The 22613-nt window shown below is 47.8% G+C and overlaps 8 protein-coding genes across 8 annotated transcripts; 5 read left to right on the top strand and 3 right to left on the bottom strand.

Annotated features, from left to right (window-relative positions):
* Positions 1–568: 568 nt before the first annotated feature.
* On the top strand, positions 569–1577 carry F5891DRAFT_398806 (uncharacterized protein). Its single transcript, XM_041371690.1, has 3 exons — positions 569–951; positions 1005–1071; positions 1143–1577. Exons 1-3 carry the CDS (start codon positions 671–673, stop codon positions 1380–1382), a joined length of 588 nt encoding a protein of 195 aa, XP_041225023.1. The 5' UTR covers positions 569–670; the 3' UTR covers positions 1383–1577.
* A 1270-nt stretch (positions 1578–2847) lies between these two features.
* Positions 2848–3514, top strand: F5891DRAFT_1189567 (uncharacterized protein; the record flags this gene model as incomplete). Its single annotated transcript, XM_041367187.1, has 3 exons — positions 2848–3125; positions 3179–3245; positions 3317–3514. The coding sequence occupies 3 exons, from the start codon at positions 2848–2850 to the stop codon at positions 3512–3514; spliced, it is 543 nt and encodes a 180-aa protein (XP_041225022.1).
* Positions 3515–5754: 2240 nt separating this feature from the next.
* On the top strand, positions 5755–6430 carry F5891DRAFT_953778 (uncharacterized protein; the record flags this gene model as incomplete). The annotated part of the gene is made up of 3 exons (XM_041375208.1): positions 5755–6032; positions 6086–6152; positions 6224–6430. 3 exons carry the CDS (start codon positions 5755–5757, stop codon positions 6428–6430), a joined length of 552 nt encoding a protein of 183 aa, XP_041225021.1.
* A 638-nt stretch (positions 6431–7068) lies between these two features.
* F5891DRAFT_399261 (uncharacterized protein) lies at positions 7069–8933 on the bottom strand. Its single transcript, XM_041371692.1, has 5 exons — positions 8841–8933; positions 8332–8783; positions 8042–8279; positions 7321–7984; positions 7069–7266 (listed from the first exon to the last, which is right to left on the bottom strand). The coding sequence occupies exons 1-5, from the start codon at positions 8862–8864 to the stop codon at positions 7184–7186; spliced, it is 1461 nt and encodes a 486-aa protein (XP_041225020.1). The 5' UTR covers positions 8865–8933; the 3' UTR covers positions 7069–7183.
* A 34-nt stretch (positions 8934–8967) lies between these two features.
* On the bottom strand, positions 8968–12631 carry F5891DRAFT_1038342 (RTC4-like domain-containing protein). The gene is made up of 6 exons (XM_041361889.1): positions 11247–12631; positions 11141–11221; positions 11044–11084; positions 10497–10983; positions 9403–10446; positions 8968–9336 (listed from the first exon to the last, which is right to left on the bottom strand). Exons 1-6 carry the CDS (start codon positions 12581–12583, stop codon positions 9189–9191), a joined length of 3138 nt encoding a protein of 1045 aa, XP_041225019.1. The 5' UTR covers positions 12584–12631; the 3' UTR covers positions 8968–9188.
* An 881-nt stretch (positions 12632–13512) lies between these two features.
* Positions 13513–15854, top strand: F5891DRAFT_1128901 (major facilitator superfamily domain-containing protein; the record flags this gene model as incomplete). The annotated part of the gene is made up of 15 exons (XM_041364332.1): positions 13513–13680; positions 13735–13834; positions 13896–14109; positions 14162–14272; positions 14321–14449; positions 14503–14687; positions 14734–14771; positions 14841–14884; positions 14934–15008; positions 15062–15115; positions 15166–15307; positions 15361–15419; positions 15480–15526; positions 15582–15700; positions 15750–15854. The coding sequence occupies 15 exons, from the start codon at positions 13513–13515 to the stop codon at positions 15852–15854; spliced, it is 1590 nt and encodes a 529-aa protein (XP_041225018.1).
* Positions 15855–16053: 199 nt separating this feature from the next.
* On the top strand, positions 16054–16958 carry F5891DRAFT_1038314 (uncharacterized protein; the record flags this gene model as incomplete). The annotated part of the gene is made up of 2 exons (XM_041361888.1): positions 16054–16854; positions 16906–16958. A coding segment is annotated over one exon (489 nt), but the record flags the coding sequence as incomplete, so codon positions are not given.
* Positions 16959–19367: 2409 nt separating this feature from the next.
* Positions 19368–19794, bottom strand: F5891DRAFT_980977 (uncharacterized protein; the record flags this gene model as incomplete). Its single annotated transcript, XM_041377065.1, has 3 exons — positions 19368–19435; positions 19524–19632; positions 19663–19794. The coding sequence occupies 3 exons, from the start codon at positions 19792–19794 to the stop codon at positions 19368–19370; spliced, it is 309 nt and encodes a 102-aa protein (XP_041225016.1).
* Positions 19795–22613: the final 2819 nt, after the last annotated feature.

Genomic DNA, 22613 nt, shown 5'->3' with positions numbered 1-22613 from the left:
AATACAAAGCATCATTTTCCAAATCACTGTTAGCACAGTGCACACTGTACATTACGAGCTACGGGATTGAGTCGATTACAGTAATACACCGTCATTTGAGCATGCATCGGCACGCCCATCTGGACACCAGGCATTCGTCAATACCCAATCTGTTCTGTTGACCATCAAAAGTCGTTCTATGCACCCACCGCTCGCGGCCCAGGTAAGTTTTGTTTGAATAGTAAAAACGTGGGCTAATTGTATGGTCCTTGTGAACCATCACCAGCACCAGTAATAGACACTTCAAGGGATCGATGTGTGCGAGCTGCCATGAGCAATCAGACAGATAATCATTATCAAGCTCATTGAGGTCGTCGTCGTCGTCGTCCAGCATAACCGCGAGCCCCGTGTGGATGAGGAGTTAGGCTTGCCATGTCGATGCAAGATGTGCTTGAAGTTCACCCTGTGTTGATGCGCTGCACACATCGGGTTACGGTGGCTGCGTCGGCATGCTCTCGGCAGCGTTGCGGACCTTTTAAAATATCAACTGAATTCAGCTGGGCTCAGCTCATGAGCTGAGCCCGAGAGTTCAACAACCCTAATAATAAGGCTTATTAGCTGGGCAACTTAGGTGAGCCACATAAATATTGCAGCGCGTGAGGCACTCAACGATACGCATTAGATACCCACAATGATTTTGCTCACTCTCTCCACTGAACATGTTCGCAATACCGTCATCACCAACGAGCAAGGACAAGTTATTTACAAGACAGCCACTCCGTCCAGACTAGTTGGCACTCGCACCACGACCATTCAGAAAATCAGGCCAAACGATAACCAGGAACATATGCGCGACCAGTTCGATGTCTTAGGAGAGATCGAGTGGCACACATTTGTTTCCTCGAAGTTTCGATCCCATGGAACTGAAGTGAAGACGGAGGTGTTTATACCGAAGAGAGGCCTATGGGGTCGGTGAGTACATAGCGTCCTTCTAGGAAATCCGAGTCGTCATGAAATTCTGGCAGGAAGCGTGTCTTCACAGGACCAGATGGCCGTCCCTATCGCTGGGACCTCACGTCCAAAGTGGTAGTTGTGAGTACACTTCCATTTCTTTGATGCTGATGCCTCTGTTTTTCTCATGATGATGATGACTCGGATTCTAGCTCTCGCGAGACGATAAGCCTCGGACAGAGGTCGCTCGCTTTCATAGAGCGACTCTAGGAATTATAGGAAGGAAACGTAAAGCCACGTTGGAAGTATCCCCTGAAGTGGCTCATATGATGGATACTGTCATCATGACGTTCATCTATGTGGAGCAACTCAGGAAAGACAAAGAAGAAGCCTCGAGAAGAGCCGCAGTCTCGAATGCGAATGCACGCTATCAAATGGGATTGAGAAATTGAAGTGTCGTGTTATGATTGATACCCTTTATGATAACTAAGCTTACTTACCAGTATTAATACGATCTGTGGGAAGATGTTCAAAATCTGGCCAAGTCTAGGACTCTAGGTCTGTTTTGATCCGCACACTCCGGAGGTGTAGTGATATGATTGAATCAACAATCAATATTTCAATCATTCCTTACGCCAGCGGTGGTGAATTTGAGCCCTTACCTCGAGCCGTAGCTATCATCCTAAGTATTGGTACCTGGTCCAGGATATGCATGCTGGAGAGCAGAAGTAGATTGTTTTTCTTTATTGCGTCGCCATACAAAATAGACAGGGGTCTGAAGATGCTCTTTGCATTCCCTGTTGGATCATGGTCCCAAGAGTCCGCACATCGACTCTAGCACATGCAATTCTGCACGAAATCCTTATCCATGATAAATGTGGATTCCCCCAAACATAACACATACTGCCACATATATTTCGAAGCAGATCTCGTCCTATGGGCAACTTATTGGTGCGAGAGGCATAGAAGGCTCGTCAGATCTCCATATAAAATTCTAGAATATTGTGAGATGGTTATACATGATTAGAGAATACTAAACAAATTTATCCAGGGCACATGCTCGTCAGGATCACCTGCGACAAAATAAATTGCCCATATATAAAGAATCGGAGCACGCTCGAGTCCATGGCTCGTCTGGAGGACAAGTACTGTGATTAGCAGTAAGTGTATTGGTTACATAATGCGCACTTAGGAACAACCGCAGCAGTGGTCGCGGCAGTTGCCGCAGCAGTCGCAACAGTGGCGCAGCAGGGCCCTAACATTTCCAAATGACTCTTAGCGCTGGATTGAGTCGACTACAGTGATACACCGTCATTTGTGCACGCATCGGCACGCCCATCTGGACACCCGGCATCTGTCAATACCCACTTTGTTCTGTTTGACCATCAAAAGTCGTTCGATGCACCCACCGCTAGCAGCCCAGGTAAGTTTTGTTTGAAATAGGGGAAACTTGGACTGATTGTATGGTCGTCCTTGTGAACCATCACCGGCACCAGTAATAGATACTTCAAGGGATCGATATCTGGGTGCTACCATGAGCAATGCCATCACAGACAAATAATCATCACCAAGGTCATCATCGTTGTGGAGCTCATTGAGGTCATCGTCATTGTTATCCAGCACAACCGCGAGCCCCATGTGCATGAGGAGTTAGGCTTGCCATGTCAATGCAAGATCAGTGCTTGAACTTAACGTTCAGCCTGTGTTGATGCGCCGCACACGTCAGTGGCTGCGTCGGCATGCTCTTGGCAGCGTTGCGGAACTTTTAAAAATATCAACTGAATTCAGCTTGGCAAGAATTGAACAGCCCTAATATTAAGGTTTACTACCGGGCACCACAGGTGAGCCACATTCGCTTCACATAAATATCATATTGCAGCGTGTGAAGCACTCAACGATACCTATAAGATACCCACAATGATTTTGCTCACTCTCTCCACTGAACATGTTCGCAATACTGTCATCACCAACGAGCAAGGACAAGCTATTTACAAGACAGACACTCCGTTCAGACTAGGCACCCGCACCACGACCATTCAGAAAATCAAGCCAAACGACAACCGGGATCATATGTTTGACCAGTTCGATGTCTTAGGAGAGATCGAGTGGCACACATTTGTTTCCTCAAAGTTTCGTTCCCATGGAACTGAAGTGAAGGCGGATGTGTTCATACCGAAGAAAGGCCTATGGGGTCGGTGAGTACATAGCGTCCTTCTAGGAAATCCGAGTCGTCATACAATTCTGGCAGGAAGCGCGTCTTCACAGGACCAGATGGCCGTCCCTATCGCTGGGACCTCAAGTCCAGCGTGGTAGTTGTGAGTACACTTCCGCTTCATTGATGCTGATGCCTCTGTTTCTCTCATCATGATGACGACTTGGATTCTAGCTCTCGCGGGACGATGCGCCTCGGACAGAGGTTGCTCGCTCTCATAGAGCGACTCTAGGAATTATAGGAAGGAAACGTAAAGCCACGTTGGAAGTATCTCCTGAAGTGGCTCATATGATGGATACTGTTATCACGACGTTCATCTATGTCGAGCAACTCAGGAGGGACGAAGAACAAGCCAGAGCAGCCGCAGCGTGATGTTTACCACATTGCTGACGCAGCATATAATGCAGCCTGTGACGTAACACCCTTCGATGATGCGTCTTATCTACATCGCTGATTGGACACCATGCACGATATAGATACTTATATGAAGCTCGACCTACCCGTACTCGATTATCATCTCCTCTTCACCGCTTATCAATCATACGCTCTTCCACGTTACTGTTCCGTCTCTCAATATTACCGTCGACGTACGGTTCCACGCAGCCTCGAATGCCTATGAAATGGGATCGACAAACTTAGGTGTCGTGCTATGATCGATCCCCTTTAAGATGACTAGTCTTTTCTTACAAGCATTAATACAATCTGTGGGAAGGTGAGCAGGTCTGTTTTGATCTGTGCATTCCGGAGGGTGTTATGCTATCTAAATCAATCATGAATAATTCTTTTGGCCATTGCCATAAAGATAGACAAGGGTCTGAAGATGCTCATTGCATTCGCTCTATTAATTTCCTGCACTGGCGAGTCCACTTTCCCAGCACGTTGAAAGTTATCTGGCAGCTCATACTCCTGGCTGTCTCGAACATGCTCTGGACAACCTATTTGCGACTTGATCATGGTAAGCCTTTTCCCCTTAGAGCCAACCGAGATGTCTAACATAGGGTCAGTTGACGAATTATAATCTGAAGCAAAAGTCAACGGAGCTGGCCCCAGACGCGTGACGAGCAGCTGGTAGCTCTCCGATAAAAGGTTATCTCCATCTGCTCGTTGTACTCAATCATTCCTTTCGCCAGCGGCGGTGAACCCTTACCTCGAGCCGTAACTATGATCCTAAGTATTGGTACCTTGGTCATGCTGAAGAGCAGAAGTGGATTGTGTGTCGCCATAAAAAATAGATGGGGGTCTGAAGATGCTCTTTGCATGAGTCAGAGGGTCATGGTCATACTCTTGAGATGGTTCCAATTAGAGTCCGCGCATCAACTCTGGCACACGCAATTCTACACATAATCCTTATCCATGATAGATTTAGATCAATGCACGCCCGCAAGCCTGATTGACGAAAACGCTGCACTAGCAGAGTCACTTCAACTTTGCTATATGACTGTCGAAACGGTCTAGTTACATGAAAATCAGCTTAGCGCGGGCCAGGTTCAGCAACTATGTCGAGCAACAGGCATCAGGACCTCAGGAGCGACAGGTAAAAACGTCCCATGGAGGACCAAGAACGCGAAGAAAGATGCCATCAACCGCGTTAGGCTTGAGACAAATGCCCGCAATTACGCAGTCACTCATTAAAAAGAAATAAAAATAATGTTGGATGCGGAGGAATCAAATTACAATCCAATATGAACGATTGTTTAGTAACAAGGAAGATAGTGGGCCGGCGTTGTTGAAACAATATATGGGAGACCTGACTTGCAGACCGGGAGTACTGTGAATCTCGATGATATTGCCTGACCGTGACTCTGGGAGCGTGGATATACATACAAGGAATCAGAGCACGCTCGAGTCCATGGCTCGTTTGGAGGACAAGTACTGGGAGGTTCCAGTGATTAGCAGTAAGTGTATTAGTTAATGCGCACTCACCGACACCATTTAGGAACACCGCGGCAGTGGCGCAGCATTTTCACGATGCTCCATCATTTCCAAATGACTCTTAGCGCTGGATTGAGTCAATTGCAGTAATACACCGTCATTTGAGCACGCACATCTGGACACCCGGCATCCGTCAATACCCACTCTGTTCTGTTGACCATCAAAAGTCGTTCGATGCAGCCACCACTAGCAGCCCAGGTAAGTTTTGTTTGAATAGGGGAAACGTGGGCTGATTGTACGGTCGTCCAGACTCGTCCTCCCTGTGAACCATCACCGGCACCAGTAATAGATACTTCAAGAGATCGATATATGAGTGCTGCCATGAGCCATGCCATCGCAGACAGATAATCATCATCAAGGTTGTCGAGCCCATTGAGGTCATCGTCATTGTCGTCCAGCATAACCGCGAGCCCCATGTGCATGAGGAGTTAGGCTTGCCATGTCAATGCAAGATGCAGTACCAGCCTGTGTTGATGCGCTGCACACATCGGGTTACGGTGGCTGCGTCGGCATGCTCTCGGCAGCGTTGCGGACCTTCTAAAAATATCTTGCCAAGAATTGAACAGCCCTAATAATAAGGTTTACTAGCTGGGCAACACAGGTGAGCCAAATTCGCTTCACATGAATATCATATTGCAGCGTGTGAAGCACTCAACGATACGCATTAGAGATAACCCACAATGATTTTGCTCACTCTCTCCACTGAACGTGTTCGCAATACCGTCATCACCAACGAGCAAGGACAAGCCATTTACAAAACAGACACTCCGTTCAGACTAGGCACCCGCACCACGACCATTCAGAAAATCAAGCCAAATGATAACCAGGAACATATGCGCGACCAGTTCGATGTCTTAGGAGAGATTGAGTGGCACACATTTGTTTCCTCAAAATTCCGTTACCATGGAACTGAAGTAAAGACGACGGAGTTCATACCGAAGAAAGGCCTATGGGATCGGTGAGTACATAGCGTCCTTCTAGGAAGTCTGAGTCGTCATGAAATTCTGGCAGGAAGCGCGTCTTCACAGGACCAGATGGTCGTCCCTATCGCTGGGACCTCAAGGCCAGAGTGGTAGTTGTGAGTACACTTCCGCTTCATTGATGCTGATGCCTCTGTTTCTCTCATCATGATGACGACTTGGATTCTAGCTCTCGCGGGACGATAAGCCTCGGACAGAGGTCGCTCGCTTTCATAGAGCGACTCTAGGAATTATAGGAAGGAAACGTAAAGCCACGTTGGAAGTATCTCCTGAAGTGGCTCACATGATGGATACTATCATCGTGACGTTCATCTATGTCGAACAACTTAGAAGGAACAAAGAACAAGCCTCGAAAAGAGCCGCAGCGTCAGCCTGATAGGCTTACTGCAGCACTGACGCAGCATATGATGTAGCCTATGACGCAATACCCTTCGATGACGCATCTTATCCACATGGACACTGTGCCTACCTGTACTTGGAGATCATTACCGCTTATCAATCATACGCTCTGCCACGTTATTGTTCCGTCTCTTAGTGTTGCCATCGACGTACGGTTCCACGCAGCCTCGAATGCGAATGTACCTATGAAATGGGATTGACAAACTTAGGTGTCGATGATACCCTTCATGATAACTAGTCTTCTCTAATACAATCTGTGGGAAGATGGGCAGGTCTGTTTTGATCCGCACATTCCGAAGGGTGTAGTAATAATCTAGAATCTGAAGCACAAGTCAACCGAGCTGACCCCAGACGCGCGACGAACAGCTAGTAGCTCTCCGATAAAAGGTTATCTCCATCTGCTCTTTGTATGCAACATCCTCTTTGCAAACCTTAACATGAGAGCGTCCCTTGGAGAACGGTAATCCGCAGTGGAGATGTTTGCTGCAGTTGAACCTCATCCTGTAGCTTTGACGCTGAAAAATAGTCCTGAGGCCTCCATGCGAAGTGATTTGTGTCTGAGCTCGGAACTGGCAGCATGATAGCGGACGGCTATACTTGTTTATTTAATGTTTGTTTAGATTCTATGGACGATGAGTTACAGTTATTGTGGACACTCTTGGTAGAGGGGAATGCCAGATCATAGTGTCACATCTACGCATGTGTAAATTGGAGAATAAGAGTAAGAAATTTACAATATAGTTATTGACCCTGCCCAAGATCCAAGCGCCATTCTTCCCGTAGTGTCTGAGACAGCGCACACTGTGATGTCATCTTTCGGGTCAATGTAAGTCCTCGGCTGTGCAAATGAGTCTCATCAAGACCAACCTTGTAACGGTATATCATGAACCACTTGGCCGTTAATTAACCCTGGCCTTTCCGAGTCGACGTTTGCTTGTAGTGAACCACTACTCCAGACTCGGGCTTCTTCTGATGTATTACTAACGTCTCGAGGATTTGTAAATGCCACGACGGTACGGATCATGCTGGTCCGGGACCTTGCTACCCAGATCCCGCGTTTTCCGTAGTCTCCCAATGCCCAAGCTGATACAAATGTCCTCGCGTCATGTACAGTTCCAAACGGGACCGGAGGCACCAGTGGTGGCGGTAAATCTTCAGGCAGCGGCGCCGCGATAAATTGTGGCGAAGCGATTGCCATGGGTCGGACACCCAAAGGCGAGACTGACAATGATGGCAAGGGACGCACTGTTAACTCCACATAGAAAAGAAATATCCCATGGAATAGATCGTTTGCAAGCGCGGATAGCCCATAAATCTCGGATTCATCGTCATTGATACATGTCGTTTTTGTGAGGGATACACGGCGATATGTCATGGTGTGTGGGAATCTGAATGTGAGTTGGGGTAAAATATCAGAGCGCTCTCCAACTCCAGAAGATAAATGCGAGGGGAGAGGATATGCCTCGACGGTGTGCATTCTAAAGACTAGGATATACGGCCCACATATCCGCATGGCGGTAATACCATTCCACTACAAAAAAAAGGCAAATTTTCAGCTGAATAGGTCATTCCATTTGACTTGACTCACTAAATCTCCAGGATCATTAGCGCGAAGGGCTACTGTAGCCTGAGCTTTAGTTCTCCAGTTCACAACTTCGAAGGATAAAGCAGTGTTAGAAAGTAAGGCGAGCTCCAAGTCGGCATCGATCGCTCTGATGACTTGTGGTGGAAAGATTGAAAATTCTCCCCGAGTGACTAGAACTGGAGGTCCTGATTCCGACGAACCACTGGTATCGAGAGAGATGGTTAAAACTCTCGCAGCAACGCTAGAAATCAACATTCGTTGGAGCTAGAGACTCATAAGAAATGATAACTGACAGTTCGACATGAGTCAATGCAATAGCAAGTACAGAGCCAGCTGTATTCAAATGATATGCACAAGGATACCACGTCGAAGAAGCATAGGTGACAAAAAGCTCTGCAGCAAAAGGTGCGAAAACATTGTTGATTTTCCACAAATTGATTTTCCCCTCAGAGCCCAAGGACAACAAATGGTGGTCGGAGACGAATGCTAGGTATCGGACACGAGGAATCGAGTTCTCAATGTCATCTGAATCACATCGTTCCTTGATAAGAAAAGTGTCCTTTCTTGGCAACAGCCATACTTGCTCGACGTGCATTGCAGTTTTGATCAGGCGTTCCAACTGCAAAGTCGACAGTGTCGCAGTTTCTGACTCAGAAAGCGACCGCGGAAGGACATGGGACATCCGAGATATTAAAGTGAGCCATAAGCTGCGGTCATGGGTGAATTGAAACAAGGATGTGGACGTCTGTAATGCTTGGCTTCAGTTCACGCCTGTACGCACAAAGAAAAGGGGGTGCCTTGCGCAGAGAAAGGATCGTCTCCACATCTAAGAAGCTGGCAACTTGAAGCTGAAGCTCGACAGGGAGATTATGCATCTTCAAGTTTGTTGGAAGTACTATAGTACTAGAGTGAGGGTGGCTGTGCAATGTATTATATAAATCTAAGTATTTTAGTATTGTTACTATGGATGGATCTCTAGGTAAGACTTTGTACATACTGGTAATCGTGAATGTATGGCAGTAAGTAATTACGTGAAACTGGTCCAATCGGTGATTGCAATGCACATCAAAAAGGCATCGAACTTGTCAATGAAAATTAATACTATGTAGCCTTGCAAGAGATAGTCAGTGACGGTGCAATATTACTGCCGTTACGGCGATGATGATGACGACGACGACGTTGAACGGAGTAGCCAATCAGGACTGTCCAGGGACGATTGGATTACTTGCAAGTCATCCGATTCCTCAGCTTCAGAAGCACCAGGCATGAGATTGTTACGCCACTCGTCCGACGTGGCACTGCGAAAGAAAGACGGCACATGTTTAGAACAAAGACGAGTGAAGGGGAAGGGAAATGAGGAGTACCTTGTTGTTGTTCTTGATCTAGCAACTTGGAGAGGAAGTTTAATTGCAGTTGTACCTCCAAATAAAGTAGGGTGCGGGCGTAGTACAGTTGGAAATTTCGACCTATGTGGTCGCGGAGTAGATTCTTCGTCAATCTCGGGAACAGGATTCAAAGGCGTATTGCCGACATCCACATCTGCGTCATGATCGTTGCCTTTGGGATTCTTCGACCGCCTGGTGCGAGTTTTTGTTTTCGACGACGATGCAGCATCAGAGTGTTGGCCAATGTCATTGGCACTAAGAACTGCATGCGTGGTTGGCCGTCTGACTCGGGGCTGTTCGTTTTCGTCCATGATCTCTATGGTGTTGTCATCTGAAATCTGCATGTTGGAAGAATCAGACTTGGCAGAAGTGGTGCGGTATATCATCCTAGCGCCTGTCCTAGAGCGCATAGATCGCCGGCTCGTCGAACTATACACAGACATGTCGTCGGTCCCGGAGTCCGTAGTTGTTCCTGACCCAGGTTTCACAGTGTTCGTCAACGGCCTGCGTCGGGTTGCCGACTCGCTCGCTTCGCTAACTTCATGAGAGGAATGCCGCGCAAGCTCCTTCGATTTCTTCAGTTGCTCTGCCCGCTGGCGAGCTTTCTCTTTCCTCTCCATCTGGGCTGCGCACTTACGCTTCTCCTGCTCCTCTTTCCACATCTGCTCCTCAAGCTTCTCTTCTTCTTCAAGCTCCAACCTTCTGGCTTTGGCACGTTCCATAACAATGCGATCCGCAACACCCTCATCGTCATCATCATCACCGGTTGCCGCGCCCTTACCAAAACCAGTATCGGGGAACATGGCAACACCATACTGCGAGCTTTCACGGAGGGTCACAATTGCGTCGTCCCTGTCGAGACAAAGGTCTTGCATGATGAGCCCTACTGCAGTTTCGGGGATCAGTACGAGCTGAATGAACTCCGCAGGTGTGAGAGGGGCTATCGAGGAAGGTTCAAATGATGACAAGGGGAAGAGATTGTAGAGCGTTTGATGTATGATCAACAAGCCGAGTTCACCATAGCTAGGACACCATTTAGTACACACAGACTGACGAGAATCGAATGCACTTACTATCCAGGCTGAGTCTTTTCAAAATTGGTAAACTGGCCCTTCACACCAGTAACCGTTCGACTGCCTTGTTTCTTAATTTGCTTCTTGATTTCTCTCCAGAAGTCACTTCGTGCTCGAGGACCCTTGACATCATCGTCCACAGAATCCTCATTGTCATTGTGGATGCGGCAATCGCTGATTATAGCTTCAAGCGCGCCCCTCATCCTCTCAATCCTCTTCGGTACCTTCTTGAAGTCGATACTTTGTGGCCATCCCTTCTCCATAGCTTCAGGCAAGGAGTGCGTTTCGAAGTGATGTCGCTGACAAGCTGCGATGTAAATTCCTAGAGGAGCCTTAAGCCCGCGAGAATTTCGAGGACGCGGGTCTGGGTATGACTTCCGCTTCGCAGCCGACAAAAGATTCATCAGTTGTGGAGTTGGATTACGCGGCAGTGGTTCATCACAGTACGGGCAAAGTGTAGAAGGATCAAGCATTCTGTCTGTTTCAACTGCACGTATAGGGTGTTCAAGTGTTAAATGAAGAATACTGGATGAAAAGAAAGACCTACACGAGTCCTCATCCAGGTATTCATCTGCACCCTGAGTCAGCCTTGTTAAGATTCAGCCATTGAGACAGGAAGTGCAACGATCATGAAGAAGATTTACCTTAATTTTTCTTCTTTGTGTCTCTTGGCTCTTCGCCCGTGCTCTCCATCGCTATCATCCGAAGCTCGCTTGGACTTCATGCTCTCCGAAGACGACTGAGGGCTACGCCGATGTGCAAGTTTTGATTTTGGTTGAGCTCACGGGGAAGGGTCTAAGGGCCACATTGGTCCGTACAGTATCGCGGTGGTTTATAGCAATTTCACCGTCGTCTTCGTCCTGATCAGAAGTTAGTGCACGTCTCTTCCCCTTATCCCGCGAGGGTTGTTGCACTGGGGAAGCCAATGGGGAAGGCACAGGGAAGTTTCCAAGTGTCTCTGAGTGAGCGAGGCCTGGCTTCGAATTGTGCGAAGATAGTGGAAAGGGGCTGAATCCCGTAGGTCCGAGGAGTTGCTGCTTCGGAAGATTTGACTTTCCCAGAGGGCTCATAGGGAAAGGAGCGCCGTGTTGACGTGACAGTGCATTTGTCTTCTCCTGCGGCTGAGGGCCCGCGGGGAAAGGAGCATTAGGTTCACGTGGTAGTACGCTTGTCTTCTCCTTCGGCTTGCATGTAGGTATATTTGCATTTTCCTTTTTCGCTGCTGAGGGCTCTCGAGAACTCTTCCAAGGAGGAGAAGCATCAGAAGCGCGTGAGCCCCCACCATATACAGAGGAATGACCACCCAAAGGGAATGGTCGAGGCTGCCCGCTAGCACGCGGAGTTGCTTCGGGACTCCGACCACGAACAACTGAGCCCTCAGCCTTCACAGCTCGGGCCTTAGTAACGCGCTTGGGAAGTCCGCCTTCTCTAGTCAGTGATGAATTGGCCGTCTTCCTGGATACAGAGTTCCTTCCTGGACCCGGACGCGCAAAGGTCGTGCCCATCTCTTTCTTCGGCTTGGTTGCAGGCTTTGTCTGAGAGGCTTTGTCGTCGGATATTGGTCTGAATAGTTCTTGAGAGTCGTCTGCATCGGGAAAAGATGATGATGGAGGCAAATCCGGAATACCCTCTTCTACCTGCGACTCCTTCTTGATCTTCGTGAAACTGGGGAATTTATTTTTTCGAGGAGGGTAATCCGGGTGATACGGATGATCGTTTGGAGCAAGACCGGATTTCTGAGGCACCGACACTGTTGTCTTGCCGCGGCGAACAACGCGTTCAAGTTTATGTTTAGGTGACAAGTCTAAGTCCAATGGTTGAGCACCTTCAGATAATAACAGCTCGTCATCACTGTCACTAAGAGCATGTTCCATACTGTTCGTGATAGGACGCGACGCGGCAGGCTTGACTTTGCTGCCGGCCGCCTTGCTTCGCACTGGTTGGGATGGAGCAAACGAGGACCCCAAGTCTTCATGGCCTCGACCCTTGCCTGACTGAACAGAGAATGGGCGCTCTGGCATTCTATGGGTTGTGTCTGAGAATATGTCAGTTTTCTTCCTCTCGAATTCGGTCTCAATGCGTTCCATCTTCGGCTATCAGCCAGCCACTGCTGAGGTAATGTGGATGGTGACACGCTTCTTATGCGTAATAACCGACGCGTTGTTTTGGTTAGTTGATTTCTAAAGCTTGTGCCAAACTTGAACAAATACAACTGCCACAGTGACCACTAACCACTGGCACATCTTACTTAATTACCGCGAGGAGCCATTACTAGCGAGGCTGCAAGGGTCCAAATGCGCCGGCCGTGTTCACATATTCTTTGAGCCAGAACAACTTGCTTATAGCTTGATCCAGGATGGACGTTGATGGATGACGATTCTTGTTCATTCCATCATGAATCCTAGCTGGGTTTAATTGCTAGGTCGGAATTTGTGACTGGCCATTTGTGCATGAGCACCTTGTTGTTCGTGTCTGTAACTAGGGTGCGGTCCGGTGTGGCGCGACCTACCGAAGATCATTGAATTTCTCACTGCGCCTTTCTCTGACCGGATGTTCTCCTAACAGACTTTACCAGCCAATAGGGGTGTGCGTGTCCGTGGATAACGAAGCCGAATCCTCGTCGGGCTCAGACGGTCATTAAATAGGCGATCTTTCGAACTAGGTAATGCTGCGAGCTCTTCAAACTCTGGCTTGTTACGACGGGCTCAAAGTGTCCCGCTAGATAGAGGTGGCTCAAAGTTCAGCCCCGGATCTACAAACATAGTTTCGCATTAACCAGAACTGGCTAGTACACCATGCGACCCCTATTTCAAGCTGGTACGCTTCCCAGTGCTAGTGAGCTCTCCACCAATGACAGTGCTTGCTGTCTGAAGACAACCTCAAGCGTGAGCTTGAAGGCAAGAGCCCTGTGGAATGTGACTCATCAGAGTCCTACTATATATAAGCTCATTGGATATGTTTTGAATACCAACCGACTTTGCCTCGTCTCCTCGCACAAGTGTGTATTGGGTTCCCGATGACTCGTCACGAAGGAGACCCAGCTTTTCGCGTACCAGCAATCAAACGTGAACATCAAGTCCCAGAATTTATCGCAGGTGCCCCATTTCATAACGAAGAAATGGACAAAGGAACCTCAAAAATTATATCCCGTGCACCGACTGTGCTAGAAGATGGGTCCTTTTATGTTAGTCTTTGCACAGTTTCTCGTTTTTGTAATGCGCTTACTGACAAGGACTAGGTTGTTTTCGAAGACGGAGATATGCGGAATCCAGTCAACTTCTCTCCCACAAGGAAGTGGGCAATCACGATAAATGCTTGTGTCTTTACGAGCATTGTGGGTGAATATACAAGTCGGTGGAAGCACATAACTTTATGTTTATCATCTCTTGGTTTTTCCAGCTGCCGCCGTATCTTCGTATACCATGGGTTATTCGTCCATGATCAGAGACCTCAATTGCACATTATTTCAAGCAACTCTGGGATTTAGCGTGTACACCATAGGATTTGCACTCGTGCCCTTGGTCACTTCGTCGTTCAGCGAGGAATTCGGCCGCTTTCCTTTTTACATCGTCTCGTCTTTTATGTTTGTGCTGACTGAGATTATGATAGCTTTGTGAGTTTGTGTCTTACTGGAGCGTCTCCATTTGTCCATAAGGATTGTTCAGGGCACCGAATATACAAACCGTCATTGTAGCTCGTGCTGTTGGAGGGTGCTTTGGCTCGACGGGCGCAGCGCTCGTGGCTGGGAGTATCGCAGATATATGGTTGCCTCATCAGTTAGGTCCACCATTTTTCTGGGAACTCGAGATCTCATAACCCTCAAGACGGGGATTCCCTATGTCCCTCTTTGCCTTAGCTGTCATTGCATCTTCTGGATTAGGCCCGATGGTTGCGGGCTGGATCGAGGCTAATCCATCCCTGCAATGGCGGTGGATACATTGGATCCATGCTATGTGCGGTGTTGTTTGCTTTCATCTTGCTGTCTTTGTCCTGACTATTCTTTTAGCGTCAGCGGGGCGTGTTATATTCCCATGATTTTTGTTCTGACAGAGACTCGCCCGACTGTCATTCTGGCTCGTATAGCCCGTCAAGCTCGAAAGGACACCGAAGATGACCGATATCGTGCAAGGTCAGAAATAGACAAGCCTTGCTTTATGTCTATGGTTGCGACTTCATGCACTCGCCCATTAAGTCAGTGCATTCATTAGTACTGAACCATTTTCTGAATCACTGCTAGTTCTCTTATTCACTGAGCCCATTGTTCAGGGCTTTAGTGTATGTCGTTTCTCACTGATCCTCACCACAGACCTGACTCATGAGCCTTGCAATTGATTCTATATCCAGCTCTGGATTAGTTTTGTATGGGGAGTTCTCTTTTTTTTACTCGAGTAAGTGTCCCTGAACCTCGATGAAACATTAAGAGCAAAGTTGCTGCAGTTCAGTATCGAGCGAATTCAAAGACATCTACGGATTTGGTGTCGGAGAGACTGGGAGCGTTTTCGTCACCATAGCGTAAGGCTGATCTTTCGACGTAAGAAACTGTGGGTAATAATTGAACGTCTCAGCATCGGAAGTCTTCTAGGTTACTTGGCTAATATCTACGGGGAAAGACTATACAAGTCAGTATTCAACTCTCTGAAGAGGAAGCCCAGACTGATCATAGATTTAGAAAACATGTCCACCGCAAAGGCCCAGAAGCTCGTCTTTACATAGCTTGCGTAGCATCCATATTCTTTCCCATCGGAATGCTCATCTTTGCGTGGACCGCCCGAGAGGATATCCTATGGATAGTTCCTATGATTGGCCTTACGGTCAGCATCTTTCAGCTATCGATCTTCCCTATCACCACTGATGAAACTGCCAGCTTTTCATGACCTCCGCTTTCATACTGTATCAAGTCGTATTCATTTACTTGGCAGATTGGTGAGCACTGTGTCCACTTACCAGCATGCTTTGTTTGCCTGTTGACGAGCAGCGAGCTAGCTATGGGCCCTATGCATCTTCAGCACTGGCAGGTCAGAGCCTATGTCGTGAGTCCTTCCGACCGATCCTGTATCAAGAACATATACAATGTGTCTCGCGCAGGAAACACGCTTGCTACTGTCTTCCCGCTCTACACGAGTCGAATGAATGACCTCTTGACATACAAATGGGCAGGTACAGTCTTTGCGCTAATAGCGGCTATCATGATTCCTATACCATATGTGAGTGATTCGGATACTCTATTGTATGCATTTGCCCACGATCATGTAGATTTTTTTCTTTTATGGGTCGAGAATGCGAAAGTGCAGCCCTGTCTCCCGGAATATCCTAGAGATCGAAGTTGAACAAAAGAACCCCGACTCGGAAAAGTCGTAAGAATATTTATTCGCTCGTTGCTCGTCATTAAGTTATAGAGATGTGGCGGGGATGCTTGCCGTAGTTATTTATGTACGTTGATCGCACGAAGATTCTCGTAGCAATTAATTGACATCTATCTATCTACATATTGTAAGAACGGAGCGAATCAATTTACAATTGACGTTGACGCCATGTGCGCGCGCTAACTTGCGCTCCTTGAGGCTCCTTTTCATTTCGATCTCCGCATTCTCCTACCCAAATGGCTTCTGCGTATGGCGTTATTGGAATTCAAAATGCTACACCTTGCGTGGTTTGCGGCGGCCGATCTCTGTGGAATCAGAAGATACTGTTGGCGATTTGCCCGTCTCCGTCTACCAGAACAGAATCGTACTATATATACTTGTATTTTGGAGAAGGTCATCCAGAGTAAGCCTCGACAATATTATAAAAGCAATGTCCTTCGGGGGGAGGCTCATAGCGGACACTGGACAGTCAACCCATCTCCTCACGTGCTTCTTCGGGCTGTAGGTAATATCTACGAGGTCATCGAGTGCACGCGGCGATTTTGTAGCGGATCGAACTCGAAGACAAGTCCATCGGAGGTTGATATCGCGACGACTGCCCAGGAAGAGGACGAGGAAGGAAGGAACGAGTCGAGAGAATATGAGCGCGGAAAGCTCTGGCAGATTTCAGAATACGACATCTACTGACAGGATGCTGCAGATGGGACGATATCGAATTCGAAATAGGGTGGAGAGAACATATGAAATGGAGGGGGAACGCAGCCTTCTGTCGAACTTTCTCGCCGCCATCGAAGTAGTTCCATCAGATGTACAAAGATCATCCACGAGGCTCTAGCTGCAAACCTGTGTGCGAAGCACACAGCAATCAAGCTGTGAAACGATAATACATGTGACGCACCTTAAAATATGGCTTAAATGAAACAGTGCCCAACTTCCTCAACTCCAATCTAAACACCCACTTATCGCTGGTGATTTGAGCACTGAGTGTGTCTAAGCTTCTCGTGAGTTACACTCTGGGCTCTTCTGCAACATATACACCTACTCACAAGCAACCTTGGACACACTGCAAGATCTCTGTGCATTCTCTGATACGCAACTCCTGCATAAATTGGCTTCTGTGTGAGGACCAGATTATTGTAGTGCAGAAGTTGTCTGGTAAGCGATAGCTTGTGAGTTTATATTAGCGAAAGCTAAGATAGTCAGGTCGATTCACCAGGAACATTTGCCGTCGCCAGACAACTCGTTTTAATTCAAAGATCCTAGCGGGCTTCACTCGGTATCTCGAGACCTCCCTTGCGCCGACCATGTCTTTCCCGACGAATGAGCAAAAGACGCCAGCAGGTCACACCCCGTCAGACGATACGAGGCCATACCAACAATGTAGAAGGTGTTGTGCACCTGCCCGGGGGACGACGGATCATGACATGTTCGTTCGATGGGTCACTACGACTATGGGACTTGGAGAGCGGCACACCAATAGGCGAGGACTGGCGAGACGGGGAGGATGAGGAAGCAGGGATGTACAGTATGGCATTGTCTCCAAACGGCAAGAGTATTGTCAGCGGAAGTTCTGATGGGAAAGTGAAGTGGTGGGATGTCGAGACGGGAAAGGTGGTCGCAAAATGGACAGGGCACATGGACGATGTGACGTCGGTGTGTTGGAGTGGGGATGGTAAGCGAGTGCTGAGCGGATCCTGGGACGGGACAGCAAGAGTCTGGGATGTCAAGACCGGAAAAACAATCCTGATAATCGAAACTGGGCACGAGTATGTTGTGTACACAGCGAAATACTCGCCCGATCAAACACAAATTGGGACAGCAGGAGGAGACAAGGAAAATGACGGCGATCAGGTTGTACAAATCTGGGATGCAAAGTCAGGCAAACTGCTCGCCACACTCAAACATAATACGACAACTCTTAGTTTCGCCTGGACTTCAGACGGAAAGAAACTCATATCCACGGGATATGACCTGATTAGGATATATGACGTAACCAATTGGGAGCAGATCGCCATTCTGGAGGGTCACACAGACTGGGTCAACGCCATCACCTTGTTTCAGAACGACCGCCTCCTTCTGAGTGCATCATCGGACAACACAGTGCGTCTATGGAATCTCGACACCAACCTCTCAGTCGGTCCACCTCTTCAACACGAAGATGAAGTAATCCGCGCAGCCCTTTCCGCTGATGGCAAATTACTGGTCACTGGTTGCAAAGACGGAAATGTGTACACATGGGACATTCACGTCATACTAAAAGACGCTGACTTCGAGGACCTACTATCCATTCCTCGTGTGAGCTCAGGTGCCTCGTGCTCTTCAAACTACACTAATCTCTCATTTGCAGGTCCCAACTCGAAAGTCGTTAAAGGACGTACGTGACACATTTCTTCACTCTGTCCAACTATTTTCAGATCGAAATTCTAGAGTAGCGCTCCTCGACGTCCACCCATTCAGGCCTGTCGAATACCACCAGGCTTTTTCGACGGCACCCAGGTGAGTCGTCTACATTTTTTGGCCAGCTCTTTTTCTAACCTTTCTCAGTCCTCTACACCATGTGGTACCCATACTCTCTCTCCTGCGCACAATCCTCGCAGTCCTCGCCCATCTCCATCTGCCATTCCACGTGCCCTTCTCGAGCGACTTTCGTCGTTCTTCCACCACTCTCACTCCGATGTTGATGGGGAAACCGAACTCCGGCAACACCCAAGGCGCTCCATCTTCTCTCTCGGTCCTCGTATTGTCGAAGTTGCTACAGTACAGGACAGAAAGGTATTTCTTTCTCCTCGTCCATTTCCTATCGCCCTCAGGCTAGTTCAACAATTTCTGTCCAGGCTTTGTATGTTGCTCCGCGACCGCGGCCGCAGCAGCAAAGGCAGTTGCATGCCCAGGGCTCGTTGTCGCAATCTCAGCCTACCACAACCACAACCACACCTGCTCAAGGTACTAGCACTGTCGCACCAGGTGCAGCAACCGTACAGTCACCACCCATCCCATTGTGGGCTCTTTTTGTTTTGTTTCTCTGCTGCGCATCTCCACCGCAAGCCAATGGCCATTAATTCAGGAGCAGCATACGTACAATCATTTTGTTTTTCACGTCTTCCCCTGCTCCATCGATCCTGTTTCCTCATCGTGAGACTGCTGGAATACATCGAACTCGATCATACTAACCGTCGCGAGAGCATCATTATACTCAGAGGATAAAAGCCTAGTATCAGCCAAGGTCCCTTCTATTCATAGACTTTAGCAATATCATCGCCAACTCATCAACTGCTATGTAGCCTTTCAGGTTATGTTTGCGAAATTCAACCTCGGACGAGCAAGATGCCCTTTTTAATGTCCATGCACTAAGTCCTGCATTTATGCACCAAGTATTTGCGCAGTTCCCTGTCGGGGCCCCGAAACATCGGTTTCGTACAGGGCTGCATAATACCTGTGTGCAACTACGGTAACCGGCCATAAATGCCAGCGGTTTTTTGTTCATGATATTGAGCATATGGGATTGTAACTATTGATTTACAGGTGCTGACACCGTTGCCCATACACCAGTGAAATTTATCCAGATTCCAGAAGTAACTAGAGCGATCAAGTCAGCAACGAATTGTATATTGTGCCATCAACAACGACGCCAACGGCCCAATACGAATGCAGAAACACGACTCACTGTCCAGTTGTGCTTTTCGTTTCGTTGACTGACCCATAGGCAGCCTAACCACAGGACGGGGGATCACTATTCTATTAGCATCACAAGAGGTGAGTAATGGCGTTTGATCCTGGTTGCAAAGTAAACTGTTCATGCTCACATCGCTGGGAACACATCGAAGGTCTGGGCAGCAATCGGTGTTGACGGAGCAAAGCTGCTCAAATGTGTTGCATGCACTAACAGACATGCATGCTGCTAAAGCAGTAAGGACGACGACGAAGGAGAAATGCATGGTTTGTGCGATGTGATACGAGTTTTGTGAAGGAGAATCTTGACTAATATCACTGAGGTGAAGGGTACGCTGAGCGCGGCCAGCTTTTATGTCGTGAAATTGGTGTTGTGAGCAACTTCACGGTGAGGATGTTTAGAACCTTGGGAGTTCAACTATTGGACTGGCAGATTGTGCCTGGTAAATGACATAACTCGGCAGGGAGGATATCGGAAGAACGTATTGCAAGTATCTTGAAAAAACCTATTGTAGTTCCAGGATAAACAATCCAGAATTTGACTGTAAGCGTTTTTTGCCAAGGGTGAGATAGGGCTCCCTCGTGCCTCTGCGAAGTTCTCATTATAGATCTCGGAGTGGCCACACCGCCAGATTGCAGCTCGCCATAAGGTTGCGTCCTTCAATAGTACATGGAACGCATGCTCATTCGCTCTCCCGCATGTGTAAATTTGAAGCCCGTGACTTGGCCGTGGCGGCACCGAGCTAGATGAGATCGGCTGTTGAACAGATACTGAGTCACCCTATATGACGCTCCCAAGTGGGAAGTAATCAAATTCATCTCATTATCATATTCCGGATACTCGTACATTGCCAGAAGATATCATCCATCCCCTGCGTTTGGCAGATACCTCCATCGATCTTTGATAAATTGGTGCTTCGTGTTATTCACACAAGAGCAGGACATTGCGACTACGTTGGTACAACAGCATACTGAAAGTTTGGTGGCCATTGGTGATGAAACTTTGTAAATCATGTTTCAGACTTCTAGGCGTACGCCCCTACCATTAATGGCAACTCGATGCCATAAAGCCCAAGATGTTTGGCTTACCAATCTGCACAAAAGCAGACTTACATAATACATAGCGCTACCAACCTCAAGGGCCCAGCTGCTGTGAAGGTTATGGTCACATTCAATACGGAAACCAATCTGGACGTGGCCAATGAACCTTGCAGAAAAATACCAGAGATCGTACTTGACAACAAACGTGAAAAAGTATTCTTGCCAACAGCTCCGATTGATGTACCCGCTGGCATGGATTCTCGTTAAGATGAATCATATGAAGGCAGACGGCGCCCTCGCGCACCCGCTGAGTCCTTCGTTCTCCCACAGCTAGAGCTAGAACTCTGAGTCACCCTGCAGGCCTCTTAACAGCAAACAGTCACCCCCTAATGCAACTCCCTGCATCATTCATTCCTACACTGTGGCGCAGGCACTACCCCTCACTTCCCTAGGACCGCAGCCCTGCGCTGCGTGTCGCACCTAAGCTGCTGATTCATGTACGTGAGATGTGGTCCGCTCTCAGGCTCTCACATCTACCCTGTTACACCCGAGGCTGAACATCCATTCCGCTGGCGGCCGCATCTATCTGTCACCGTCACCCTGCGCTGAGTACACGATGCACACCTCCTTATTTTCTCTTTCAACTTTGTTCTCACTCCTTTTGTCACTCAGCATTGTCTGCATGTTTTGAACTTTATCTTCATATACACCCGCATTAGGAATCAGGAACGACGTCGGGACTTCTCGAGACCATTGAAGAAGATGGCTGCTGCCCGACATAATGTCACATTACACCCCCAGGATATTGTGGCACTATATTCTCCTGTCAAGTACAAACAATTCAAGATTAGAAGGGCTTCTCGTCACTCCATTTTGCTGGGTATAAAGCATGAATGCAGTTGTCATATCGATGGCATGACTGAGGAGTGTTCAGCAATGCATCGATGACACGCACCTTGGGGAGATCCACCACAGCTATAGGCCGCGAGAACAGAGCAACTGCGCAAATTGTTCGATTTCATTCGCTTTTCCATTGGGAACGTGATGAAATTTGGGCAAAAAAACCGTACAAACGCACCCGTCTGTTCTGCCACTGCTGGCGTAGGCTTGTACATATAGTTGTCTATTGATCGTGAATGCTTGATCCTTTCTACATGAGGTGTCGTACTGCGAAGTAGCATAGGGGAGTCTACTCAAATTAATGATGGGTAGACGTGCATCAGTGAACCGGTGAACAAATGAGAATGGTATTTAAAGTTATATATTGTTAAGCATCGCAACAATCAGCGTAAATTTGACGACCGCCTTCACATGGGAATGTTTAGTATTGTCGAGGAAAGAACAATTTGTAAGCACACGGGCCTGGTAGCCCTATTTGCCTCAAGGCCTTTTTCACTTGGATGGGTCTAAGAAACAATGCGCGAACACAGGTTCATGCATTGGAATATAAACCTGGTCTGAGAATGACAAGGAAAGACGCTGCAGTGTGCAGGAGTAAAAGACACTTAGGTGATGCTCACGCGTGAAGAGGACGGGTGTCATTGGTCTTTGCACAATATATTTTTACTCGCTGCGGATGACTACCGAGCGTGCGAGTAACTTGCTCGAGGAAAAAGTATGAGTAACAGTAGACATTACTTCTCGACGGATCGTTTTGTCTACATTGACTGAATGTTGGATGAATGTCGCTTTGAGTAGTATATTGCATAGATTTAGAGACAATATCCTGAGTTATCTTAGAGTAGGTATCACTACTTGATGAACGCCGAGTTGCAATGGCATAGAAGCACTGGAGTCGTGCACGCGAAATGTTTGTTTGTAAACCGTCGCACAGATCAATACATTATACGGAGCGCAAATACTGTTCTGAGGTATGTGAGAGTACGCATGAATTCTCGATGAATAGACTTCCTACTCTGTCACTGAAAAGGAAGAATTATCCAGTGAAACCTTTTCGGAACACGACACTATATCAAATCATCCCTTAGAACAAAATCAAAAGTGTACATTTTTGCTTGAGTGGACAGAATTTGCGGTTGTGACC

The sequence above is a fragment of the Suillus fuscotomentosus genome (assembly GCF_016647785.1).
Source record: "Suillus fuscotomentosus strain FC203 chromosome Unknown F5891scaffold_32, whole genome shotgun sequence".
Classification (NCBI taxonomy): domain Eukaryota; kingdom Fungi; phylum Basidiomycota; class Agaricomycetes; order Boletales; family Suillaceae; genus Suillus; species Suillus fuscotomentosus.
This window is presented reverse-complemented; position numbering and strand designations above follow the sequence as displayed.

Excerpts from the sequence above, each read along its gene's own strand:
- F5891DRAFT_398806 (XM_041371690.1), top strand. The coding sequence starts at position 671 with ATGATTTTGCTCACTCTCTCCACTGAACATGTTCGCAATACCGTCATC. Across the intron at positions 952-1,004 it reads AAGAGAGGCCTATGGGGTCG|GAAGCGTGTCTTCACAGGAC; the intron begins GTGAGTACATAG and ends AAATTCTGGCAG. Across the intron at positions 1,072-1,142 it reads TCACGTCCAAAGTGGTAGTT|CTCTCGCGAGACGATAAGCC; the intron begins GTGAGTACACTT and ends CTCGGATTCTAG.
- F5891DRAFT_399261 (XM_041371692.1), bottom strand. The coding sequence starts at position 8,864 with ATGTGGAGACGATCCTTTCTCTGC. Across the intron at positions 8,784-8,840 it reads GGAGACGATCCTTTCTCTGC|ACGTCCACATCCTTGTTTCA; the intron begins GCAAGGCACCCC and ends CAAGCATTACAG. Across the intron at positions 8,280-8,331 it reads GCATTGACTCATGTCGAACT|CGTTGCTGCGAGAGTTTTAA; the intron begins GTCAGTTATCAT and ends GTTGATTTCTAG.
- F5891DRAFT_1038342 (XM_041361889.1), bottom strand. The coding sequence starts at position 12,583 with ATGGAACGCATTGAGACCGAATTCGAGAGGAAGAAAACTGACATATTC. Across the intron at positions 11,222-11,246 it reads ATCAAAACTTGCACATCGGC|CATGAAGTCCAAGCGAGCTT; the intron begins GTAGCCCTCAGT and ends GTCTTCGGAGAG. Across the intron at positions 9,337-9,402 it reads AGATCAAGAACAACAACAAG|TGCCACGTCGGACGAGTGGC; the intron begins GTACTCCTCATT and ends TTTCTTTCGCAG.